Source organism: Miniopterus schreibersii (assembly GCF_964146895.1).
Source record: "Miniopterus schreibersii genome assembly, chromosome: 11".
In the NCBI taxonomy this organism is placed as follows: Eukaryota; Metazoa; Chordata; class Mammalia; order Chiroptera; family Miniopteridae; genus Miniopterus; species Miniopterus schreibersii.
Genome location: NC_138111.1, coordinates 38,839,913 through 38,863,067, shown reverse-complemented (window position 1 = coordinate 38,863,067; position 23,155 = coordinate 38,839,913). Strand labels below are relative to the sequence as shown.

General features: G+C 40.0%; 1 protein-coding gene across 3 annotated transcripts in view; it reads right to left on the bottom strand.

Annotated features, from left to right (window-relative positions):
- Window positions 1–910: 910 nt before the first annotated feature.
- Window positions 911–23,155, bottom strand: part of CEMIP2 (cell migration inducing hyaluronidase 2) — a 66,924-nt gene continuing 44,679 nt past the window's right edge. For all 3 annotated transcript variants that reach the window (XM_081150707.1, XM_081150706.1, XM_081150708.1), the window contains exons 14-24: window positions 22,560–22,595; window positions 21,581–21,736; window positions 18,928–19,105; window positions 17,308–17,523; window positions 15,312–15,520; window positions 11,859–12,041; window positions 9,359–9,578; window positions 7,935–8,033; window positions 6,258–6,412; window positions 3,271–3,374; window positions 911–2,933 (exon numbers count right to left, since the gene is read on the bottom strand). In XM_081150707.1, coding sequence (XP_081006833.1) covers window positions 2,737–2,933; window positions 3,271–3,374; window positions 6,258–6,412; window positions 7,935–8,033; window positions 9,359–9,578; window positions 11,859–12,041; window positions 15,312–15,520; window positions 17,308–17,523; window positions 18,928–19,105; window positions 21,581–21,736; window positions 22,560–22,595 — 1,753 coding nt within the window. In that variant the 3' untranslated portion in view covers window positions 911–2,736. The remainder of the gene's footprint in view (window positions 2,934–3,270; window positions 3,375–6,257; window positions 6,413–7,934; window positions 8,034–9,358; window positions 9,579–11,858; window positions 12,042–15,311; window positions 15,521–17,307; window positions 17,524–18,927; window positions 19,106–21,580; window positions 21,737–22,559; window positions 22,596–23,155) is intronic.

Here is a 23,155-nt window from a genome sequence, read left to right as displayed (position 1 = left end):
GAACAGAGGAGCCATAAATCCCCCCTCCTGTCCCTGTGTAAACATCAGCTTAGCGGTTGCTTTGGAGTCATCTTCTGAGACTGTGTCTGCCTTTCATCTTCTCACAAGCACTCTTCCAGCCTCTGACGATAATATACGGCATGCTGGTTCAGGTGGAGGGGCAGGGATCTCACAGAAGACGTAAAACCCGAGTCGCTGACTTATGAGAAGGCCCTGTGTTTCTCATCAGCTGGCTGATTTATGGATGGCCACATTTCTGGAGCTCAACCAATAGCCTCACCTGATGGAAAATGCTTATGAACTTATAAATTACCTTTGAATATGTTTTCTCAGTAGAAATAAAACAGATTGCTAGCTCCCAATGGCCTAAATGTGTATATCACTTTAGATGACCAATTTAACAATTGAAGCAATTAAGGACTAAACTCGGTATTGAAAGGTTCTCTTAAAAGAAGAGAAAATGCTTTGTTGAGGGCAATGAGTTCTGTAATATTGGAAATGCAAATAAAAATAATAGATAAATGTAATTTTGGCTTTGTCACAAAAGATTATAGACTGAAGTTAAACAGTGGGCCTATTATATTAGTGCAGTGGTTCCTCAACCCGGCTGCATGCTAGAATCACCCAGGGAGCTTTAAAAAACATCCAATGCCCAGGCTGCACCCCACACCAATCAAATCTGAATGGGGGGGGGCAGGCCTCCACATTTTTCAATGCTCCCAAGTGATTCCAGTGTGCAGCCAAGGTTGAGGACCTCTGTGCTGGAGAATAATCCTACCCTTCTGAAGCTTAGTCTTACAAAACCTACTCAGTGGACAGTTTTCCTTCCTCATTTCTTTACAGCTGGAATATGGAATTTTAAAATAAGGTTGATTGACTGTTTGCTAGATAGATAGTCACACACACATATAAAAAATACATGCACACATATTTTTATTTATTTAACTTAAGACCCGATAATTAGCATATAAATCAGAAAAATTGAGTGCCTTAGAACTGTATTACATATTCTCTCAAATCTTTAAAGAGCCAAACTCTAAAAACACACATAAAAAACATATAAGTCATAAAAAACACACACACACTCAAACTAATCACCTTCAGGAACCATGATCCAATAATATATTTAATAGGTAAGATCTCATTCATCAATGTACAAACAAACAAACAAACAAACAAACCCCCTAAACTTTGATTAAGACATGTGCCCTTAGGAAGAACACTTAGTTAGAAAGGTTTATCGGTAGCACTTTGAGGTAGCATATTTTGTAAAGTAACAGAAGTCACAGAGCTGCTCTGCATTTTCTCCTGGACACAAGAGACGGGCCATCAGCCATAGCTCTTGAGGAAGGAAAGTGAATTTGTCTGTACTCATTGCCAAAGTCAGCCTGAACACACTTCCTACCATCTCACTGTGGCCATCCCTCCACTATGCTTCACGCATGTAGATTTAGGAAAAGGTAAAGGCATTTTGATGCTTTCTGACTCTTGGTGTGGTGACATCCCAGGCCAGGAGCCAATCTCCTTTTGCCACATGCAATCCTCACTGGTAGAAGATGCATGTACCCAGTGGAAGCAAAATAGGACGAAGTGGCACCTTTCTTAAATTGGCCCTAAAAATTTAATTACAAGTGACTAACCCCTCTAACACTATAAAGTTGTTCATTTCTGAATGTCCCCTCTATGATCTGACCCTTAAAAGGCTCTCCCTTTTTTCTTTTCTCCCCCTGAGTATAATATTTTGGGGTATCATTAAGCTTTCTGCAGTTTTCTTGGCAGGGTGGTGAGCAGAAAAGCTTTTAAAAAAAAATCTACACACAAAAACAATAACAGAAAACCTGGGTGCAGGAGCAACTCTAAGAACAGACTTCCTTTGTGCAAGTTGAAATGACTCGAGTTTACAGTTCAGGAAAACGGCCTGCTTCTTCCAAAAAAAAAAAAAGTAAATATTCAGCTCAGCTCTGCATTTTAAACACAAATATACAGTCAAAACAGGTTAAGGAATTAAAGCTGCAAAAATGGTCCCAACAGACCTTGGTGTAGGTCAAATTTTTGCCCAATAGTCACAGATTAAAGGGATGTCTAATCCCTAAAAGCCCTTTGTCCCAACGTACTTCCTGTTGGAAAGTTGAACCCTTAGAAGGAATCGATATACAAATGAATAAAAATAGCACATGTCCAGGCAAAAAAGGGCATGAGCTGGGCCTGAGTTGCCACTTAAAATTCTGTCACTCAGTATCATATAAAATCCTCAAAGGCTGCCCAGAACCAGGGCCCAAGGCATCACTGAACATGCCAGCCACCCAAGTCAGCTGCTGACCCAAAGTCAATGACACAACTGAGCATTAGACTTCAAGTATCCAAGGTGCTACATGAGCGGGTCCTCTCGGGGACTAAGGCTGACTCTCAGAAGCCCTCACCCCATGCCATCCCACAATACAAAAGGTGAAGCTCTGCGTATGGTCACTACGAAACACCGGGGTGGAAGGCGAGGAAGAAGAGAACTGCTCTCTAAATATACCAGCCTAACAAATACAAGGAAATTCCTTAACATTTTGTACAACTACAAGGTGCATGAGCTGATATTCAAGCAATCACTTTAAACTGTTTCTTTTTTCCCCTTTCTGTATCAAACAGGAAAATGGTTCCATTGGGTTAGCAGTGTCATTTTAAAATGCCATAAATTAAATAAGTTAGTTCACATTTTTTCCCCAGCACTTAAGTTACAGTTAGTCTCTAATGTGCTTTTGAAGTTTGTTTTAACAGCTCCAGGTCTCTCCTGCGGACAGCGCCGACGCCGTGACAACCATATGCCTCCAGCTGCAAAGGTATGAACTGCTCCAGCAGCCCGAGGCCCTGTCCAACAGGGCTGGTCAACAGCTTAGTCCATGACGGTTTAGAATTTCCGCTGAATCCCAAAAATATGGTGCTCCCTAAAAACAACCAGAAAAGTTCAATTTGTACAGCTCCTAGTTCTAGGCAAGATAATGTCAGAGGTGAACAAAAAGAAGATGGGTATAAACCATGAAACAGAAAAATTATACTTCCTTACGCCAGCGAGTGAACTCTTGCCACCCACCTCATATCCCAAACAACAAACCACATCCCAACACAGTTCCTCTGACACCGTCTCCTTATTTAGAAAGGATCTTCATGATACCCACTCTAGCAAAACAAGCTCACGAAAACTGTCTGGTAGCCACATTCCACCATAAACATGCACATGTTGCTGGCCCCCTAAGGACTTCATAGGAAAATACAAAGACACACCTTTGTTAGAAAGATGAGCTGGTTTGGCTAATCCCAGAGGTATTAATGAATCTGAAATATTCAACTGCTTTATTTCTCCTCTTGTGCTCAACAGGACAATAGACCTGTATAAAAGTTAAAAAAAAAAAATCAGAACAAATTTCAATAATTTAGCATATATTTATTTGGTTCCATTCTGAAGTATATACAGTAGAGCAGCAATTTTCAACCTTTTTCATCTCATGGCACACACAAACTAATTACTGAAATTCTGCGGCACACCAAAAAAAAATATATCTTTTGCTGATCTGACAAATAAAAATAGGTATAATTTTGATTCATTCACATAGGACAGCTGTTGTTGTGCTGGCTGTTGTCATTTTTGTATTTGACAATCTAAGGGGAAAGAGGTCAGTGCCCCTGACTAAACAGTCAGGTACTGCATGTTTTACAAAGTCTTGTGGCACACCCATGTGCCAGGGCACACAGGTTGAAAATTCCTACAGAGAATAGAAATGCTAGATAAAAGCAGAACTCAAAACAAAACAAAACAGAAAGAACCCAGATGCTTTTGCATTCCTGCTGTTACAAGTTCCCACCTCCATGCCCCACCTAGAACTTATGTTGCTATTACAAGCAGTCTCTAAATGCGGGGAAAACAAGTTATTTTAGGTCAGTCGACCTAGTGGATGTTTGGGACACAGACCTTTCAAGGAATAAACTATTATAAACAGGGGAAGTTAGTTTTGTTTGTTTCAGATGCTCTATTTATCTATTTACTAGATAAGTGGATAAGCATGAATTCTAAAAAGAAACAAAACAAAATCTGTTCCCCATGGTTTGGTTTAAATTTCCATCTATATTATGCAGTACATCAACAAATACTTGGATGTGTTTGTGGATTCTCTCTTCTCTCTTCTCCTGATCTCTCCTCTGCCAATTCCACACCAGCTTAAGCACTATGGCTTCATGGTTTATTTTAATATCTGATCAAATAATCCTCTTGTACTAACAATTTGTTTAAAAATTGTATTTACTCTCCCACATTTATTCTTCCAAATGAACGTCAGTGTCATATGTGGAATACAATGGGAAAGGAACCAACTAGAACACTAATGGAAATGTGTTAAACCTCTATTTAATTTAGGGAGAGTGAATCTATACAATATCAACTTTTCCATCCAGAAGCAGGAAGTGTTTCTCCTTCTATTCAACTCTTCTACATCCTTTAGTAAAGCATTTATTTTCTTAATGTGGGTCTTGACATTTTATTTATTTATTTATTTTTTAAATATATCTTTATTGATTTCAGAGAGAGGAAAGGAGAGGGAGAGGGAGAGACAGAAACATCAATGATGAGAGAGTCATTGATCGGCTGCCTCCTGCAGGCCCCCGACTGGGAATCGAGTCCGCAACCTGGCCATGTGCCCTGACCGGGAATTGAACCCCGATTGCCTGGATTCTAGGTCTACGCTCAACTGCTGAGCCACGCCCAGCTGGGCTTGACATTTCTTACTAAGGTTCTTAAGTGTTACATTTTGTGGGTGTGGGTTTTTGTTAAAGTTTTCCTAACAGCAGTGGTGACGAAATCCAAAGTCAGACCAGAAGTCTGACCATAGCAACCCTGCAGGCCTGACCTTCAATGGATCACAGTGACTCAGGCTGGTTTCATGAGATCACATACATGTCCGCTCACCCATCTGCAACCCACACATGCCCAGTGTCCCTAGAAGTCACTGCCAGTTGCCCCCAAACTCCCTAACACTATAAGATACAATGTACCTACAGAATAGTATTCCTAAGTGTGCAGCACATTCAACTTTTGCAAACTAAACATACTTGTGTAACCAGCATGCAGATCAAGAAACAGAGCAACTTCAAGTAGCTTAAATGCCTTCCTTGCATCCCCTTTCTAAAAACAACCTAGTGACATTTTAATGAGTTGGCTGTAACTTATAAATTGATAGGGTAACTTGCAGGACGACTGTGATGCCCTAAATATTTGTAGTGAGATTTGCGTACCAGATTGTTTTAGGTGGAGAAGGGCATGTCTTTTCAACATTAAGAAAAAAATCTTTAAATCCTTAAAGGAAATCAAGGCCTTGGAAAGGAATTCCCTACAAGTGTCTTAAACCAAATACATCTATCTGTACACATTGCATATGACACTCAAATAATCCAATGACTTTATGGGACTTACTGAGATCCGGTTCTGTGATGTATAAAGAGCACAAGTGATTAGATCAACTGAGGATGAGCCAAAAGCTAGATGGGCCTTTAATCCTCGGGAAGCGAATGTCTTCCCTTAGTGGCTTCGCTAAATGAAGGTTCGTGAGTAAATCAATGTCTGCGGCAAAGCCAAGGGAGGAGAAAGGAGCCTGGATTCATCTCCCTGCCCCCAGGCAGGCTCTGACCAACTCCAAAAAAGAAATGTTTCTCTCCTGTGCGCCCTCCTTCAGAAACTAACAAAGCAACACTAATCAGACTAGCCTCTTAAAAGAGAGACCACACACTCATCTACTTAAAAATCAATTTACTCTTTCCTAGTCACTTCCAAGTGACCCAGGTGTGACCTCATACACCACAGCCACGGTACACTGCCGTTGGAGGTCCCATCAGAGGGAAAGATGGCTGCAAAGCTAAAACTGTCTATAAAAATTGCTTTAAAATGATAATAAGCCTTCTGGGCGAATTGGATACAATGTAGATAAATTTAATACTAAAACGTGGAGTAATGTTCCAAAATATTGAGCTTTTCTCCTTATAAGAACCTTCCCTGTTGGGAAACTTCTAACATCCAAGCTCTTGCTCCTGATAAACTGAGGTTTACGGTGACAAGCAGCTTAGACCACACAGGTACCGATCTGAGGTGAGGGAGGAACAGAAACCTTTCGAGAGTCCCAAATGCCCGCAGGTCGAAGGGCAGGTAAGCAGGCCAAAGCTCCGGGTGCAGCCGGCGTTCCCCTTCATGCGGCCTGTCGTCTCCCGGAGGAGCAAGTGTCACCTACCTGGGAGGGACGCCTGTTTTTAAGTACTCTTCCACGAGACTGACATCAGCAAGGGAGAAAAACTTCTTTCCGGTGAGCCGGAAGGGGACGCTGCAGGCGTCCACGGTGAGCAGGAGCACCCCCGCGCTTCGGAAGGGGAAGTCCGTGCCGTTGACCTGGGGACACAAACAAGCCTCTGCTGTCATCCCTGTTGCAGTATGTCTGGGATGACTCGTCTCTCCAGCTTCATCCCTCTGCCTTCTAAACGCACAAATCAAATTATGTGCAGGATTCAGATTCTACGACCCATTTACTTTTTCTCTGCCAATGTTTGGAACTGTGCTGGGTGCCCCCGGGCTGTGCCTTGCTGGACTTGGCCAGCCGGCGAGGGTGCTCTGCGCAGCGCAAGGCCTGCCTTCTTACACGCACACTCTCTCGTCGGGGCCAAAGCTTTCTAACTCAGCCATCAGGTGCGGCCTCGATGCTGCAGCTCAGCTCGCACTGGTTCCGAAAATGATATGCCTCTCCATTGGAGTTTAGGCTGGGAACATCAGAGGAACCAGACTGCCCCAGCTCCTTCGTTTCATCTCCTTTGAAACCAAAGGGGAAACGTGGTAATTTTACCAGGATTTAAGCCACAAGTATATTACTATACTGTATAATTTCCAGTCGTCCTCTTTAAATGAATGGTTTGATACCTTTTCGAGAAAAAGGAGCTTGAAACACATCCAAATATCATTCATTCTTCAGCCAAAAAGGAAGAAAAAAACTTACTAGGCTGGAAAATGATGCAACACTGGATTTAGCCATAGGCGCTGTTTCTGTTTAAAATTAGTAAAATTATAAACTATACTAAAAGCAAACAGAGGATAAATACTGTCACCACTACCCCTGTCCTCACTTGGGGAAATTATATTGAAATTTTATTTCTAATCACTACTGATCTCCCAGGAAGCGAAATGGCCTTTGAGCTGTGTTTAAATTGCTCTGATTCAGGCGCAGGCCCTGAACCTGGAAATAGCTAGATGGCTAGATACATGCTCCCCAAAGAGCTCTTTATACGGCGGCATTCAGGTCAACCTGGTTTTGGACAGGCCATGTGCCAAGAGCTGGTTACCATTGGCTAATCTGGCTCTTAGCCAAGATTTTAATGCTCAGGCCTATGCTTCCATTAACCCACGTATGAAAGACAACTGACACTTGGTGCCTTCACTTTCCTCATCTGAAAAATGGGAGCCAGGCAACCTCAAACTAAAAGGCCAAGGCAAAATTTTAAAACTCATTTCCCACATTTTAAACAAACAACTTGAAAGCTCCTTTTTAAGTTTCAAAAACCTAAGTTAAACACACTTTTCTACATTTTGATTGCCTGTGGCAATTATTTTTCAACCACAGAGGCCTTTTCTCTAATAGAAATGAAATCTGGGTCACCTGTAACACTATAAGTGAATGAAAAGTAAGGTTAATAGTTTAACATTGGCCTAAAAGTTATCAACAAACACAATCTGAGAAAAAATTTTTAATACATTTACCTAAAAATGTAAGTGTTTAGGAGGTATTTATATCTATTGCATTGCTTGCCACCAATAACCAAAATGTGATTACAAATGAGTGATTGTTGCCAGAAATAACTGATATCACCAGGATGAAAAGTAAAGGCAAGAAGCTGAGGCAGTGGACACACCAGGTGGTACTCACAGAGATAACAGACGGGTCTCCTCGCTGAGTCTCCGCTTTACTGGGTGACTGGAACTGCACGGGGAGGTAGCTTTTATGAGGATCACTAGTAAACACCATCTAAACAGGGAAGAGTGCCATATTTATGTCAAGTGCATCTTCCTCCGAAAGGGCGCCTCAAAATAAACTCAATTATAACAAGCTAGTTTTTTCCTGAACTTTTTATACCTATGTCATGACCTGGAATTCTAACTTTTGATACAGGCTTAGTATGAGAAGGGTATGCTCATTTTCTGGAACAATCCTAGTTTCAAATAATTGTAATCGTGCTAATAAAATCAATTCTACAAAATTAAGTGTTTTGTATTTACATCTGTGTAAACATTTCATGCAAACACAGTCACAAATCTTTTTAAAGGTCCTTTTCAGCCCAGTTATTCTGAATTGGGACTCATTCGCTCCAGGACTGAGGAAAGAAGTATAGATGACAAATTTAAAAACATGTAGTAGCCTTATGCATTACCAGCTCTAAATGCAATATGCATTCATGTGGCAATTCTTGCTTTAAAAAAAAAAAAATTGGCCCAGTGAAAGTCCATCGTGGACACACATCAGAATCCCCAGCAGGGCTTGTTAACACACCGACTGCTGGGTCCGCCCCTGGGACTTCCTGTTGAGTAGGACTGGAGTTGGGCTCAAGAATTCCAGTTTCTCACAAGTTCCCAGGTGCTGCTGTTGCTGCTGATTAAGGAAACCACACTTTGAGAACCATTTCCCTTAACCCATATTAGTTTATATAAAGATAAAGTATTAATTAGGGCAGTATTCACTCAATATACTTCTTTCATACTTGGAATTGATCTGACTTCCTTTGGAACCTCATGCCTGATTTTAGGTCATATTTTGAATTTACTTTCATTGTCCTGGTTTTTCAAGATCCCAAAGAAGACCAGCTAATTAAAAATAAGTTAGGAGAAGCATTTCACCCCCTAACCAGTGTTTGTCCTTTTAATCACAGGTATATATAATAGCATCTGCTTAAAAATTAAGAGTGGCTTAAAAAAAGAAAACAATTTCCATGAGTTGCATTTTCAGAAGAAAAATATCACACTGCCCATGGAACAAAGTATTTTTCTATATCTGACATGTAAACCCAGAAACTACAGTATAACATAATCACATCTGAAAAAGAAAAGATGACAACCAATAAGCCCACAGTCATCCAGGGTAAACTGATGTGTCACAGAGGGAAAGTATTTTTTATAATTTTATAATCTGGACAAGTTTGCTTCTTATGAGCACCGTATTCTACAATGGGCCAAAATTCAGGAGAAACCATGCAGTATCTACCAACTGACAACACAGATGTTTCCAAAAAATGCACCTACGGCAAAGAACCTTTTGACTTTTTTTCAGGCCACAGCCCACCCTTCTTCCTTGCTTACCTGACGGGTCCCGCAGCCTTGACAGGGTCTTGTGAGCCTGGCTGGCATCCGCTTGAGGGCTGACGGCTTTTTGTAATACTGGGGATAGGCTTTGGCCATGCAGTTACTGGTGTCTTTTGAGTCTGTTGCTGCCTGGATTCTGACTCTTTCGCATCCCTGAGATGAACAGTAACTGTGGCCGTCCCTGTGGCCTTGCGCTTTGAGATACAAAAACAGCAACCTGCACAAGACAGAAAGCAATCCATTGGGTGTTAGACTGCCTCTCAAAAACTTTGAAAAATTCCTCAAACTAACTCATAGCCAAAAGGTATATCCCTCTAAGAAGATAAATTTTTCCTAAAGGAAAAATAAATTACAAAACTAATAAAGTTGTTTCTCTTTCCTTTCTATCCTCCTAGGCTCCTAAGTCAAACTCAATACTCCTTTAAAAACTATTTTGATAATCTGACTCAGTCATTGTAGGAGGGATCAAAGTCGATTTCTGATTTGAGTCAAGTTCAACCAGTGATTTGGGAGGATGGCATTTGGCTTGGCTCAAGGATTCCCTGGAAAACTTTACACTCGTGTTGAGTTTAGAATTTGGTAAATTAGTATGGCTTATTCTTTTTTTCTTTTTTTGATTTATAAATCATTTTGGTTTAAGGCACAAAATTCAAATAAAAACAGCAAGTGTGATTTGTTTGGCTTTGAATCAACTAAAAAAGAAATGGTTTCAAATCAGTTCCTGTGATGTTGACTAAGAGCAGATGGGCCTGAGGTCCTTCTGTCTGTACTTTGGCCAAAATCAAATAAAATGAACAATCCCACCGACTCTGAATTATCCTCCTACTGCCAAAATGAATGGAAAAGTAACTTCCAGGCAGCAGTCCAGCATCTGTCAGCAAACCTAGTCCTTCTAAAGCAAAGGAAGTCAAGGTTCTAAAGGACCTGATCAAATGTAATCGATTACTGAAGAGCAAAAATTCACATTTTAATATGAGGTTGATGAACAACGAAAAGTAGCAATTACAAGGTAAAAATCAGCCACTGTCCCAACATGCAGTAATTTTAATATATATACATAAGGAATGACATAAACCTGATTAGCATGTGCCTTTTGACATATAATGAAAACTATCAAAATAAATAGAATTAAAACATCAAAGGCCAAGGGACTCTAGAAATACCCAGATGATGACACATTTCCCATCTTTTTACACATTTAATCATTAATTTGTGTTCACCAGGTTGTCCTTAAAAATTTGGTTGGTCTGTTTATTTTTGTGAAAAATATACTAGGAATGTGGAAGTTCTGTCATGTGTAGAGTAAAAGTCCAAGTAAGTTAAGTCTAATTAGAAACTGAAAAGCAAAGAAAACAATGATTAGGAAAAAAAGAAGAAAAAAAGATTTAAGCTGATCACACTGACTTCTACTGGGGGGCAAATAAGTTGCATCTCACTCAAAGGCTAACAAGGCACTTGACTGAACCCCAACCTCACTCCCCCAGTTGAACTTGCCACCCTCACCCCAGTCTGAGCATTTGTCTTGCCCCAAACATGCCATGCACGGTCTTCCACGCCTCCATGCGCATTGTTCTGGGGACACTTCACTCCTGTCTTTTTCCATCTCCTCCTACTCATTCCTCAAGAGGTTGCCCCACTATCATGCTCTTGGGATGTCACTGGTTACCTTAGGCTGAACTTCAGGGTCACCTCAAAAGGCACCTGAATATCCCACAATAGGACTTTTAGCATTTAAACTCTTCACTCTCCAATGACCTGTTTTACGTGCCCACATCCTTCTATGGACTGTGCATTCGCAGAAGAAATGCCTCTTATTTACATTAGGTCTTTCCTATGGTGCCTAGAAAACGGCATTTAGGGGGGCTATTGGCTTAACGAATGGCTAAGGAGCACACTAGCTGCTGGAAGAGTGCAGGAGATCGAGCCTACCATCACCCAAAGGCTGGGAGACTGTAACTGGGGAAGAGCAGACAAAGCCAACAGACCCCAGGTTTAGAATGAAACAGGATTAGAATTAAAAAGCAGAAAGGTGCAGCCTAGAGGAAGCTGAAAGCAAATATGCCACGGTTATACAGTGACTCTTCAAAACTCAAGGTCAACTTGAGAGAGAGCCTTAAATGAAAAGAAACATGAGCCTTCACTGAACTATGAACTGTATCGCACGTAAGTAATCATCTTAAAGAGTTGTTATGGGAAAGAAATTAGGTTAAGTTTCAATTGGGCCTACTGGTTCTTTATTGACAAGGATAATTTCTCTCTAAATTGCCTTAATAGGTATACGACAAACATCTTCACTCGATTCCCACTGCCAACTATAATTATGAGTCACTCTAGTCCTCTAAGCCTCTAATCATGATGAGCAGAGAATCACCCAGATCAGCTGCTTGTCTAAAGAGCCATCACATCATAGTCTATTCTTAGTTAGGCTGATGAACCAGTAATTTCACCATTAAAGGGAAACAGCAATAATTCTCATTCACTGGTTGCACTGAATTACCCTGTGCCGGAGTCAAAATAGAATTTCCTCTCAGACGGCTTCCTCTGCAGTTCTTCCAGTGAATTCACAGGCTCATAATCTTCCATCTTGGATAAAGAACCATTATGCCGCTGCAAAAAGCCAAAAGTAATCTGAAAAATGGTGTTTGACGGATAGCAGAGGCCAACTCGAATCCAGTCATCCCTATCAAGGAAAGAAAATTGAAAAAGGAATTCATATTTGAGTCAAAATATTTTAGGCATTACAGCACATATAAACGTTAGCCGTGGTTCTCTCCTCCTGAAACGTCTGCTGTGTATTGAGCCACTAAGGGTGGAAGTCCCAAGCCCTGAGTACTAACGGACATCCACCTTGAAATGTCAGACAAATTTCTCTTATCGATATATTTATAACATTCACATGGCTTCCAAAAACTTCTTGGTTCCGACAGGACTTCCAGGCATGTGAAGAAAAGCTGGATAAGATGGACTTTAACACTGCAGGTGGGTAATAAGATTAAGTGAGATGGTTGGGCACGTAGTAAGACGGGTGAGACACCAGTGGCCTCATAGTGGAAGTGCACACTGGTAAAATCTCTCCAAAGAATTGTTTTGTTCATAAATACACTTTTATCTTTTATGATTACATTAGGATAACTACTTAGTGGTAAAGTTTCTGAATTAAAAATTATGTGTATTTTTAAAGCTTTTGATGCATATAACCACATTGCCACAGTGTTTTTTTCTGACCTAAAATCCCTAGACATAAAATTAATACTTTTTATCATTTTTATCATTTGCTTTTCGTGGAGCATTTTTTAATTGTGGTAAATTTTACCATTTTAGTCATTTTAACTCAACAGTTCAGTAGCATTACGTATTATATTCAAAGGTTGCGCAACCATCACCACTATCCATTTCCAGAACTTTTTAATCATTCTAAAGAATTTTTAAACAATATGTAACAAGGCCTTAAAATTGTTCACACAGGTTTCACCCACTAAAACCACTCAGTAGGTGGGGATGCAACATTCCAGGAAGGACACAGAGAAGCAGTAACAAGCATCACAGGAGAAGAGTAATGCTTCCGTGTAGAGCTTGTGACAGAGACCTCACATTTCAAAATGCGAGCATCCACCACAATGTTCCCCAATCCTCGAAAGTGACCTATTTAGAACTGACTTCCTACATGTTCTGTATCCAGCTCTTAATTTCAGTTGTATGTTTTAAGAGCATTTGGACAAGTCAGAGCTTTAATGCAGACCAAAATGTATTTTAAAAAATATGTTCTCTGTGGTATATTTATAATAGCAAAGGAGGAGTGGGAAAGGAAAAAAACAATCTAAATGTTTATGGGAGAAGGAAGTTGTTAAGTAAATTCTGACATATCTACATGCTCAGAAAACACTTGAGGGTAGAGAGAGAGAACACTGTAAATGTTTATAATGCCTCATCCTGTTTAAGAGAATTATAGGTTATTTCAATTTTATGTTTTTCTGTATTTTCCATATTTTGTTTAATGAATAAGTCCAGCTTTTATAACTTTTAAAGTGTTATTTTCAGAAGTGGCACTATGACAAAATCTATGACCTCTCTATATTACATTTGGAAAATAAGATTGTCCATCTCTTCCTCTTGCCTCTGCTCGTGATGTAATTTTTGCAAACTTTCAGCTAATTAAACAAGGAAAGTTTGGCTGAACTTCATGCTCATGTGGATTTTTGAAACTTCTGGGTTCAGCCTTTTTTTCCACTTTAAAATGTTTTTACTTGGGATTTGTTCAAAAGTTATGCACGACACTGACAGAAGCCTGCATACCATTTGTTGTAGTATCTCACCTAATATTCATAACCTGCCAGATATAAGTTTTTGGGTTAGCGATCACTCTTAAATATTTCCCGTAAGCCCTCTCCAACCTTATTTGTTTCTTTCATTGACTGCTCTGCAGCTCACTGATGGGAGTGATAATATCAGATTGGCTTTTAGAAACCTCACCCTGGACACAACGTGGACTAAGGATTGGAGATGCAGGGACCAAGCAGGACCCAGACAGGAGATGATAATGGACTAAACTCAGCCACAAACAGTGGGGGTGGAAAGAAGTGTAGAGATCAGAACAGCATTAAAGATGTAGAACTAACAGGGTTTGGTCACTGGTGAGATGGAGAGATGAGGGAAAAAGGAGAGATAAAGAAGAGCCCTGGGACTTTTGGCTTGGTTGACTCAGCAGGTGGGGGTGCAACATTCCAGCAAGGACACAGAGAAGCAGTAACAAGCATCACAGGAAAAGAGTAATGCTTCCCTGTAGAGCTTGTGACAGAGACCTCACATCTCAAAATGCAAGCATCCGCCACGATGTTCCCGGATCCTTGAAAGTGACCTATTTAGAACTGACTTCCTGCATGTTCTGTATCCAGCTCTTAATTTCAGTTGTACGTTTTAAGAGCATTTGGACAAGTGAGAGCTTTATGACCAGTCAGATGAATAAGCCATTTCAGTATTTCAGGTACATATCTGAACAGTTTCATGGAGTCCCGTGGGTTAACCACCACACATATCTAGACCAATTTAACTCTGCCTTTCAAAACAGTCCCATCACTCCTTTCTAGTTTCATCTCTTGTCAGTTCCCCTGACACATCCTACACTCCCATCACACTGCATCCGTCAGTCCCTGAGCAGAACTAGCCCTTCCCCAACTCTGTTGCTCTTGTAACAAGACAGATCGTTTAGTATCACTTTCTCAGCACAGCCTGGCCCAACTCCCTGAGGCAGAATTAGTTGCTTTATCTTTTGTCCACTAAAAAATAGTATTGGTTTATTGATTTTCTTGAGTTTTTCTACCTGTACACTGTGAGCTCCTGGAGGGCACATACTTTTCTCGCTTATCATTTTCTGACACACAGTAAATGCTTGAATAAATTAATATACAAATAGAGCCTTTGATTTTAAGTCATACTATTAGGACAGACAACTGAGAAATCAAGAAGCGATAGAAAGATGCTTTGGGACAGGAGTGGCAAATACCTGGCATTCATGCTACACTCTTCCACCTCTTACCCAGAGCAGATGTTACTAATCAATCACACCACTCTCTCTCTCAAATTTAAACTTGGCCTCAAAAACCATTTTCTTTTCTAGGTAACCAAGTGCTTAGTTGGAACACTAGGTGAAACTTCTCCCCATTCCAACTAAGGGGAATTAAAGTATTCAGCAGACTATATATATAAGAACCTATTGTTAAATGGCTTTCTGTACACAATACCCTGACCAGAGAGACACAGAAAAAGCTTTTAATGAAAGGATTCAATTTGTGTAATCTCTTAATTCCATCCACATAAAATATATAGTCTCCCCACAAGAGGAAGGAAGTACAAGCAATCGGCATTCAGTTGCTACAAAAGAGATGAGTTCTTGTTTCTCTCCACTAAATTCCTACTTGCTCAACTATGTGAAATAACATCAATGGAAACATACTTGTTGAAATTTATGAGGTAAAGAAATACAGTCTTGGGTGCCGGCCCGTTCCAGTGGATGGTGTAGCCCTTCTCCAGCATGATCACAGGCTGGTACTGGGGAAAGGCAGCCTTCTGGTTAATGCCCCGAAGCACCATCGGATAGGATGGATACTCATCTCGGGTGATGGTCATTGTCAGATTCTGAGTGCTCCATGTCTGCACGTAGACCTTCAAAACATAAATGAAGAATCACGGGGAAGAGCATGAAAAAGTAAAGAGCTAAACAAACATTTCCAGCACAAAGCCAAGTGTCTCTAGTTTCAAGAGAGAGATTCTGTGATCTGTGCCAGACTAAATGAGTAGTAGCCAACTTCGTCCTAAGCCACACTTACAACGAAGCCTGCTTGAAGCGAAATGGTAAAAACAGACCATGTGTTCTGCTCGCCAAGACCGTCATCATCTCTTCCACCACAACGGGCCAGCTTATTCATCAGAATATAAAACCTTTGCGGCTTATGAAGCCTGTCAAAGAAATCCCTCAATCTGAAGAACACACGTACAAGAAATTAGTAACTTAATGTGAAAATGGATACCCTCTACTCAAATCTGAGAGACTTTCCTCTAACACAGGAGAGGGAAAATGTAAATCTCTTGGAGTTTGGGCCTTCAATTTTCCATGACCTACTTCAGCCCAAGAAGTCATTTTTCACCCCTTCAAAAAAAAAAAAAGGGCTTATAAAGCACTCTGCAAAAACTGGAAAGATATATTAAACTGAAACAAATTTGAAAGTTCTGAATTTGTTCCAGTGGCATGAGCCCCTCGCTGTGCCAAAACAAAGCCTTCTCTCAAAACAAACCTCAGAACAATTTCCTAAAACGAACGAGTATCGCCCTGGCCGGTGTGGCTCAGTGGGTTGGGTGTTGCCCTGTGCACCAAAAGAGGTTGCTGGCTCGATCCCGAATCAGGACCCACGCCGACTTGGGGCACGATCCCCAGTAGCGGGCGTGCGGGAGGCAGCTGATCAATGACTCTCTCATCACTGACATTTCTCTCTCTCTCCCTATCCTTTCCTCTCTCTCTGAAATCAATAAAAACATACTAAAAAACAAACAAACAAAACAACATTGTTGTAACTTAGACCTCTGCTCTTCAAATAATACTAATTGCAGCAAGCACTTCACTATGTGCTGGGTCATGGGCTAAATGCTTTATGTATATTTATGCTTTCTGTCTTCACAACAGCCTCGTATGAGAGGAGCCAGTGTTATCCTTGCTGTGCATAGGCAGAGTAGTTAATTAACTTGCTCAACTCACATTTAAGAAAATAACAAAGCCAGGATTCAAATCCAGGCAGTCTGGCTCAAGTATCTGTGCTCTTAACACACTACCTCCCAAATTAATTCATCCTCTTACACTGGGCATCCAATTAGTAAATGCACACTATCTTAATGTTTCCAAAGAGGTGTTTCCCAATCTATATTATCCCCCTTCATATTTTCAGATATATTATATCATAATATAATTAAAAGAATTTCCTTGAATTCTTGTCCATTCGTTTCCAATTCCCAGCTCTGTCTCTGGGAACATCTCACTTGCCATGTGATACTGATATTCTGCTCCAAGAGTCAAATTCCCATATTTAGTAGAGATAATGATCCTGAAAGCAAAGAATAAAGCTTTCTCTCTCTGGAGGCAGAGCTGTAGCAAAAACAGGCCTAAGACTCATGAAATATAGGTTCTCACCCCAACTACATGCCAAACATACTTAACCAAGGGCAAATCATCTCGCCTCTCTTGGACTCACATTTCCACACTGGTTTGGAATGGGGGAGCTTGAAACAAAATTCTGTGAGCCCATGGTTCCTACTGAATTTTTTCTTTCGCTTTTTTTTCCTAAAGAAAATCATGCTTTGGAAAGTACCAATCAAGCTGAGGAGCTGAAGAGCACTCCTCCCAGAAGCAGTGACCTCGGGAGCTGGGAAGGAAGCAGACATCCTAAAGCATCCTGGCCTACCTGGGCGTAGCTCCCACTGCAGATCACCGCGTTCCACCGGGTAACATTTACACAGCTAGGATGGCGGATCAGGTAGTTGTCAATTCTTCCCACGTAAGCATCCTTGTATCCTGTCACAGAGCCATCGATGTCATGGAATATGGAGTTCTTGTCACCGTCCAGCTCACAATCTTCAAACCAGGGGCCAGGCTTTCCAAAGAAGACATTCAGAGAGACCTGATGACAGTGAAAAACAAGGACATCATTACAAAATGAGGGCTTCTGCCGTCTTAGTCAGCACCCCCTGCAAGGACCCTAAGGCATAGTCATTTCAGCTGCTTGGAGAATAAAGGAGCTCTAAGTCACAGTTCATAGTTGTCAACTAAGACACCCAGTCAATCAAAGTTGTCTATGAATTATGATATGCTTGGGTGGGAGGGATTTCCAAAGCCTTGTGGAGTTCAAGTAGTAAATGTGAAACTTCATCTTTGGTGGTTTCCCTTTCTTCCAGTTAAAACTATTACCTGCTCTTTAGACAAAACTAATCTGCAATAAGAGAAATTCAAACAGTTGTGGGAAGGGGAATTAAGCAGTCATACACTTTTGTTAAAAATTATAAACTTTACACTTAGGATCTGTGCATTTCCCTGTATGCAAATTATACCTCGATTAAATAAAAATTATAAGCTCTAACTTCCAAGCTAGTTAATCATTTTATTTCTCTGCAAGTGCTTTAGTTACTTGTTCATATGCCTCCCCCCTACCAAAAAGTAATTACAGTCCCTAATTAAAACAGTCTAATTATTGCCTTAGTGTGAAAAATCAAGTATTTAGAACAGGGCCTGATATATCATAAGCATTTAATAAATGTTAGCTATTAAAATTCCATTAAGTTCCTTCCCTAGTAGCTTCCCTGGTCTTACAGGAGGAATTCTACACAGCATATAATGATGTCAGTTCAATATTTCTCCAAAGATAAGTACAGGGAGAAGGGCTGAGCACAGGTCACCCTCTGTCAGAAGCTAGGAAAGCCCTTCAATAAAAAGAATTTGTTTCACACCACCTAGTATTCCTCTTCTTTCCCCACCTTTTCTCCTGTAGTTCCCCAGAAGACTAGCACCAGACAAGTAAAATCCCAGGCAGATTCCAAATCTCTTCATGGATCATTGCACCGAACTTCCCAAAACCATGTCCTCTTGTTCTTATGAAACACTACCATCCCCATCCCCATGTCATCACTTTACATTATTTTCCTTTTCAAGAGATCTCTTGAATGTTAAAAAAATACCCCAGGTCACATGGGACTTCTATTCTCACTTTGAACTCAATGGGACAGAGTGAATGAAATTTAAGAGTTTCTTTTCCATATATAGGGTGTCCCCCAAAAATGTATACACACACTTTGAATTATTATAAAGGCAGTGTTTATTAAAATACATTTCATTTTCATTTAACAGCTATCAGCTATTATTATAGTGTGTATACATTTCGGGGGAATGCCCTGTATTTTCTCTCCCCAGTCATAAAGTTCCTTCCCTAGTAGGAAACAAAATCCTTTGTTTCTGTCTTTGTCTTTGGGAATGTGCTACCCCTCCTTCTTCCACCACAGTTACTATGTAGAAACCATAAGAACATACTTACATGTGGACCAAACTTTACAAGGGAGATGTTATTTCTAGGGGTTATCTGCCAGGAATTCTTCATGAGGAAGCCAATAGCGCTGGTATACCTATCTAGAGTTGGCACATATTTTTTGAAAGTGCACCTGGTAAGATGAATGGGCCCATCATAAATCTGAAAGCCTCTAATTGGAAATGTCCTGTTGAAATACAAGATTTTGTTTAATGCACATGGGCCCGTCCCCTTAATAGCACTTCACTTACATACTTGTTTTATAAATACAGCTGAATATTCGGTATATACAAAACACAATTCTAGAATACAGTGGTAACTAAGACAAGATACCTGGTTAACTGAAATATACACTGTAGTTGGAAAGGCAAAAAGGAAAACAAAGGATAATTACAGATAAGTGCTACGGAGACAATAAGACATAGTAATACATTAGGTTGGGTAGGAGAGATGCTATTTTGGATAGAAGGGAGGACTCTCTGAAGAGGTGACTTTTGCTTCCTTGAATCAACCAGTTAAGACCTTTTATTTGGTAACTCATATTCTTTAGTTTTGGTTCCAAAATCTCTAACATGAGAACAAAAATGAATCTGTGCTTAGAGAGAACCTCCTTTCGAGCCTCTAAATCAGGGGTGGGGAACCTTTTCTCTGCCAAGGGCCATTTAGATATTTACAACATCATTCGTGGGCCATACAAAATTATCAACTTAAAAACTAGCTATGAAAAAGCTCCTAGATTTACTGAATTTCGAGTCCTGGCATGCAGTTGCCTTGGCAGGGCCAGACCAAGTGATTTCTTGGGCTGCATATACCTGAGGGCAGGACATTCCCCACCCCTGCTCTAAATGATAGTAATAAGGTGAAATGATATATTTAAAAGCATGAAAGTGTAATTCCTGAAGGCTTACAATGTCAAAAGGTCTAGCTAGGTTGAGAAATTAGTTTTAATTTCCCTCCTTTCCATTCAAACACAAACTCCTTAATTACATATTATTAACTATAATTAATGTACAAAACCCCTAATATTCTGCATCCCTTAGGTTTCTCCCCTATTAAATTCTTTGGTGGCATTGCAGAGGATTTCTATAGCAACTAATTAGTTGAAAACTTGGCAGTGTTTTACAATATATGCTAGCAACAAAATCAAACAGCCTGGCTAAAAATCTATGCATCTGCATGTATTTCTAAAGATATATCCCCAAATGGTTCTCTGCCACAGAAAAGGTAGCACAGACACAGTAAAATAAAAACTGGGTCCACTGACCAATGAAGAAACTGTTTTAGAAAATCCTCCTTAGCAAGGAAGCAATAAACATGTTAAAATAAAACTGGAGGTCAATGTAAAAAAGAATGAAATTGACTTGGCTGCCCTAATACTGCAGCCCACAGCCCAACCAATACAGGTATTTTTTCTTTAATCTACACATTAGAAGAGGCAGCTACAGCCTAATGTGAAAAGCACAGCACTGAAGCCAAAGCAACAGGGTTGAAATCCTGCTACTTCCATTAAGTTATTTATAAAGTGGAATGATGACAATACCTGCCCTATTGGGCTCTGTGAGGATTAAGTGAATAATAAAGTATTTAGAAGAGGGCCCGATACATCATAAGCATTTAATAAATGTTAGCTATTAAAATTCCACCAAGTTCCTTTCCTAGTAGCTTCCTTCCATGCTTTTACTCACAGGAGTTCTACACAACGCGTAGCATAGAATGACGTTCCGCGTTTCCCCAGCGACAAGCACCAGGGGAGAGGGCCAAGCATAAGTCACCCTCCGCCAGAAGCTGGGAAAGCCCTTCCGCCAACCCTCACGGCCCCCACCCCATCCCCCTGACCCAGCCCAGCCCAATGTCCAGACAGAACGTATAACTAGGGAAACGGACGCTTCATGAAGTCTGGCATCAGCTCTCAGGCATGGCCTTCCTTTTGAGCACTGTTTTTCCTCCAGCTCATTTTCTCACCAGTAAGACAAGGACAACCATAAACAGTGTCTCAGAACTGAGGATGGATTAATTAGTTAATAGTTCCCCAAAAGCTCTGAAGAATCTTTCTAATGCTAAGTGCTATTTTAATGACTCAGATTATTTTGACAGAAAGCATGCCAGAAGTCTTCCCCCGTGCCCCCAACAGCATCTGAAACACTTAATTATGCAGCGTGGTTAGGTTTGGAGTCAGCTTTGGCATCTATCAACCCTTATTTTCTAGGACTCTTTTCAATAGGTAATTTCCTTTTTCCAGTGGCTATTTCTGAAAACCAACATCACAAATTGAGGGAAAACTGACCTAATGTCACAGTTTATGGTTTGGCAACTTTCTGTGGCTCAAGAAAGAAAGAAAGGGAAAAAAAATCACCAGCTTATATAAAGCCTTAACTAAGGAATGAAATAAAAATTAAAAAAAAAGATAGGTTCCTTCGTTATAAAATTATTAATGAAATCTATAAAGTATTTACTAGCTAATGCTCCAGGATTCCAGAGGCCAATACACAAATACTAACAGTGACATTAACAATAATAACAATTATAATAGTAATGAGATAAGGTGGGAAAGTGTCACAGTGGGAACCAGTCATCCAGAATTATTACAGAAACTTCCATAAGGATTAGGTCTTCGTTTATTGTCCAAATTTAACACTCACTCCACTGCTAAAGCAATGCTTACCTATTCCTGGGTAAGGTCCGAGGCTTCTGGTCTATTCCTCCCAGGCCTGCATACTTGTTCTGACCACCCAGAAAGCCGTAATTCCTGCTCTCTCCAACAAAGAGAGATTCAGATACCTCCTGGCTGGAACCCTCATCACTTGGGAAGCTTCCGTCACTGTTAAAATGAGAATCATCATTAACCACCCAGCTCAAGGAAATTTATATTGACCCTCAAAGGAAAGCAAGCTGTAACTCAAATAGCTAAACATTTTCAAAGCAGCCAGTAGCTTTTACTAATACATATGGAATCATCAGAAAGCGCTTCTAAACTGTGAAGACACCACATATAAATTAATACAAATTAATTGTATTTGTAAATTAGTGGTCTGCAAATTGGATGAAAACAAATGAAATTTAATTTAGCAGCAACAACTGATTATTTTAGTCTCAAGAAACAGCACTGGGAATGGGGAGAATAAACTTGCCCTGAATATGATGGGTGACAAGTATGTCAGATGGCAATGAGGAGAACTCGCCCAGGGAATAGCATATAACACAAAACGTTCAGTTCTCAATGACCACTGAGAGATCTGACCAATGTCTAAGAAAGAAAATATTTAATGTGCTCCCAGTTTTTACGCCCCTCCTCTTTATTCCCATACATTTTAAGATCTTTAATCTAATGCTCACATGTTTTCTTCTAAGCAAAAAAACATGATGGGTCTACCCTTCTGTGGAATTTCTCTAATAACCTAATACTTTGGTATGAATTCAATTGATCGTTCAAAATGTGTTTTTGACCCTCTAGTGGTATCAGAAAGCAGGTGCTAATGTTTTGTGTTTTTTAATGCTAATAAATGGTTTAACATTTCTGGTGTGTTATCCAAAAAAATTTTTTTTAAATAAAATCAAGGGTTATTTTACCTACACCTTTAAAATAATGAGAGGTAAAATATGAATAAGTAAATCAGAGAAGTATTTTTAAAGTAATTACAAACCTGGCAAAGGTTAGTCCTATTCCATTATCTGCAAATCTGTTAAGAAAAAAGAGATGAGGGAAGATTTTAGTTTACCACATCATGTAAAAGGAGATATTCTTTCAATATTTAATTGTCACTAAATCCAGGAGGTTCCAATGTTTACTCTCCAAGACCACAAAACTAAGTTTTACTCCCCAGTAACTAAAAGCACAGACTCCACAGTGAAGGCACCTGGTTCAAATCCCAGCTTTGCCAATTGCTAGTTGTGTGACCTTGGGCACATTACTCAACCTGACTCTCCCTCAGTTTTCTCACCTATAAGTTAAAATAATAACTTAACCTTCCTCATAGGATACTTAAGAGCATTATACACATACTAATTAATTTCAGCCATTTAGAACAACGCCTGCCACATCGTAAGCAGCATATAAGTGTTAGCTAGAATTACTCTTTTTATAACTATTTTAAAAACAATTAGGTCATGGTAGTCTCTTTAAAACTTTTCAACATTAATACCCAAGCTATTTCTACAGATTTAATATAATATCAAATTTTTTGCATGATAAAGGGCAGAGATGATGATAAAATGCCAAGAAGCTAATGTCAATGCTAGT